At 42.8% G+C, this 3,584-nt stretch overlaps 1 protein-coding gene across 1 annotated transcript; it reads right to left on the bottom strand.

The window, feature by feature from the left end:
* Positions 1-287: 287 nt before the first annotated feature.
* Positions 288-1,805, bottom strand: helt (helt bHLH transcription factor). Its single transcript, XM_020930422.2, has 4 exons — positions 1,779-1,805; positions 1,159-1,263; positions 933-1,029; positions 288-766 (listed from the first exon to the last, which is right to left on the bottom strand). Exons 1-4 carry the CDS (start codon positions 1,803-1,805, stop codon positions 288-290), a joined length of 708 nt encoding a protein of 235 aa, XP_020786081.1.
* Positions 1,806-3,584: the final 1,779 nt, after the last annotated feature.

Here is a 3,584-nt window from a genome sequence, read left to right as displayed (position 1 = left end):
TCAATAAAATAACCCACTTTCAGACACCCAGGTCAAAATAAAAGTTAATTTAACACCATAGATTGTACATATAATTACAGTTTTTGGGGTCTATGTTTGACACCCATGAATGAAATCTAAATATCTTTGCATCCCAAAATCTCAAATCCTTTTCAAGACGACATAATGAGACAACACCTGGAACATTTTTAATAATATTAGTTTTATTTACAGTATTTACAATATCCACTGCATTTATCCACACTATGGTACACATATAAATAGGCTACGGTTTAACAAGGCAACAGTTACATGGCGTGTTGAGCACTGTGCAAACTAAATGTGTTTGCGTGCGTATGGCCAATAAAGTTGAAGTAATGGTGGTCCAGTCCCTGCACAGGAGATATGTATCCTCCATGTTGCGTATGTTGCGCGTGCACGGCTGGGTATGATAAACCGGAGCCGCGTGCAGGGCCGTGCCACGAGGAAAAGTGTCCGGTGGGATTTTGCTGGTGGTACATGGACTCGGTTGGACTGTGGGTCTGGTCCGGTGTCGCGTGTAGCTGTCCCAGAAAATCGCAGGTCTCCGGGGGAACTGAACTCACATGAGAGCCAAAAACCGGATCCGTAACAGCGCGCGACTTGGACTGCAGGAAAGCCAGGATGCGAGCGTACTTTATGTCTTTGGTCTCAGCCCTGTCCTCTGTGGTTAAGTAATGCACCAGGTTCTTCATGCACTCGTGGTATCCGTAGTGGAAATAATTGGCGAATTCAGCCAAAAGCTCGCCTGTGAACGAAAAGAAGCACAATGTTTTAGTTTATATCTGGAGGTTATAGTTTAAAAAGAACAAGGAAAACACAAAATAGCGGTCACTACAAGCAGGTGCCGTAAATGAGCAACTTGTTAACGTGAGTAATTGTGTAATTTGTGCGTAAAATATGTAACAACTCACCCTTTTCTCTCCCGCGTGGAAAGTCGGCAGAGTGTAGAGCGCGCAGATACTGGACTGTCATTTCCAGGATTTCAGCCTTTTCTAGTTTACCAGAGTTCTACAAAATAGAAAAAAAAAAAAAAAAAAAAAAAAAAACTCTTAAAGATTAAAACAGCAAACACACTGATCAATCGTTTTCAATTTCTGTCACACATGAATTGTTATTCAGAGATGTGGGTCCCAGTACCTGTTTGGCTAGAGCCATAGGAACAGTTTTTCCCAGTTCATTGAGACAGCGGTTGATACGGTCGCGTCTGCGTTTCTCAATGACTTTGTGTGAGACTGGAGTTCTCTGTAAATTGAAAAAAAAAAAACAAAAAAAAAAAAACACATAAAATGTGAGTTTACTGTAGAAGAATACAAAAATATGTAACTTTCGTTCCACCCATAGCCGGTTCAACAAGAGTAATAGACCGCAAACACCCAAAGTACATCCACATTTTACGCACGGCTTCCTAGAGCTACAAATAATCTGTCACAAGTAACCAAAAGTTTTAAGTGACTTACACTACTTCTACTTTTTATAACAGTTGCACAGTAAATATTCCAATCGTCCTGTTCTGCCTGTGAGGACAGGAATCCTACTTAAATATATTGTAGAGACTCGGTTGCGCGCCTTTTACGCACACGGATTGGACAGTCTTTGGACAGTAAAAGAAAAAAATCTCGAAAGAACAACAAATCTGTAATCTTCCAAATGTTTCTGCAGGCAAGTACAATGCCTAAAAACTCCGGAAAAAAGGCACAAAACGTCATATTTCCTGCGATTCGTCCTGCGTCATGGTGTAGTGTGCGCGTTGCGCATACCTTTCTCTCCTTCAACTTCGATGCCATCGTTGGATTCTTCATAGATTCTCTAAAAACCGCAGGTGATGGAGACGAATGTGTTGCTGTGGCAGGAGCAGACTGAAGTCTGGTGAAGCTGCTGAAGCTGCTGCTGGTTTTAAAGGCGCCTCTGTGGCATTCAGTCTTAAATTATTCCACTGGATTAGAGACGCGCATTGGCTAAATGTGTGCATTTAGGATCAGTTAAAGAAATTGTAAAAATCTCAAGCCATGGGCTTGCAGGGGGGCAACCTGCTTTGTTAATCCACGTGGCTGTTCAAAGGACACGTGATTAGTTTGCGAATATTATTTGCATAGTAAGAGCCAGGCGGGAAATAAGAAGTGAGCTGGGATCGCCTGATGCGGCGGGGCGCACTGCGCGCACTGAAAACAAAGCCTCCGCAGAAACCCTCTTTCTTACATCTTGCGTTTCTCACACGATCGGCTGTTTACAAATCCCAGCAAGCGATCTTAACTCGCATCTCGGCCCTGCAGTGTTAAGGCCTGTCCAGTGTCATTAGAGTAATTAAGTAAGCCTTTAATAGGCTGTTCCGCCAAGTTCAGGGGAGATCTGCTGGAGACGCAGCTCCCCCGTTTGTTCTCGGCGTTTCTCACACGACTTGCTGACACGTCCATTTTTACAAGAGATGGCAAGCTTTTTGTTTACATTCTTCCCTTCGCTGGCCTCCTCGGCAGGTGTGTGATGAGGCCTGGCACACGAGCGTCGGCTGCGTCAGGGCCAGCGTCTCCTGCCGCCTCTGGCACACGAGGGTGAGCCACCACTGGAGAGTCTGAGAGGCTCAATTTGTATCCTATTATCCTATAAGAAAATGTCTATTCACACCAATGAATAGTTTCATTGGCCTAAATTTTAATAATGCAGTGAAAGAAAGGGAGAAATAAAGAAGAATGCAGCTGGTGTGAGCGCGCATTATTCCCGTCACCTGCAAGATGGAGAGCCTGGAGACCCCTATTCATTTGCCTAATTTCGGTCAACTTAACAAACTTTGGGAGAAATTATACTGCTATTGTTATGAAGGGTGAAGCTTTCTGATCGAATTAACAGCATGTTTTGATCCGGTAAATGTCATTAGAAAGAAAGAAACAATCGCGTTTAAAGGGGCCTGGGTAATGCGCCAAGTGGAGACGCCAAAGCGCACACTGCACAAAGGCCGCGAGTAAATGCCACAGGGGACTTTTGTACCCTCACATTGCTCAAGTTTTTAGCCCAAACAAAGGGCATTATTTTATACTTGAATACATTTCATACAACAATTGGCTATTTTCTTCAAACATATTTTCACAGCAAGGTTAACAACAGGTTTATTGTGTGCGTCTTCTCACGCATTCACGCGGCTCTCATGCGCAAAGACACTGTGCAGCCATTCTTTTCACCCAAAATGTTTTAATTTGGAAACTTTTCCCGTGTTTTGAAACATTTGATCCTGTGAGCGATGTCGGGGAGTACAAAAAAGAAAGAAGGTTTAAAAAGAAAAGACTCACACGAGATCTGAAGCGTCTGGAGCGTTTTCACTGCACCATGGAGAGCAAAGCGCGAGCGACCGGAGCCGGGGCAGAAAATCCTATTACTTAATTACAAAGTTTTAACTTTACGGTTTCCTTTTGAAATAAATCGAGACTTTTTGAAATCTCTTTTGAAAGGGCATATTTCGGGATCTCTTTGGATTTCAAAGTTTATGGCTGTAGCACGTTTTAGTTTCAACTAAACACGAGTCAATACTTATACTTAAATATGAAATATGAATTCATTTTACACTTCATTTCATT

This window comes from Boleophthalmus pectinirostris, unplaced genomic scaffold (genome assembly GCF_026225935.1).
Source record: "Boleophthalmus pectinirostris isolate CB_2022bp ecotype Guang Dong unplaced genomic scaffold, ASM2622593v1 HiC_scaffold_1036, whole genome shotgun sequence".
Lineage (NCBI taxonomy): Eukaryota > Metazoa > Chordata > Actinopteri > Gobiiformes > Gobiidae > Boleophthalmus > Boleophthalmus pectinirostris.
Note: the sequence above shows the minus strand (reverse complement) of the source record. Positions and strands in the feature narration are given on the sequence as shown.

Bases quoted from the DNA above. Each gene is read 5' to 3' on its own strand.
- helt (XM_020930422.2), bottom strand. From the start codon at position 1,805: ATGGCATCGAAGTTGAAGGAGAGAAAG. The intron at 1,030-1,158 runs GTACTGGGACCC...TCTATTTTGTAG, and splicing joins CTATGGCTCTAGCCAAACAG to AACTCTGGTAAACTAGAAAA. The intron at 767-932 runs GTGAGTTGTTAC...TTTCGTTCACAG, and splicing joins TCCACGCGGGAGAGAAAAGG to GCGAGCTTTTGGCTGAATTC.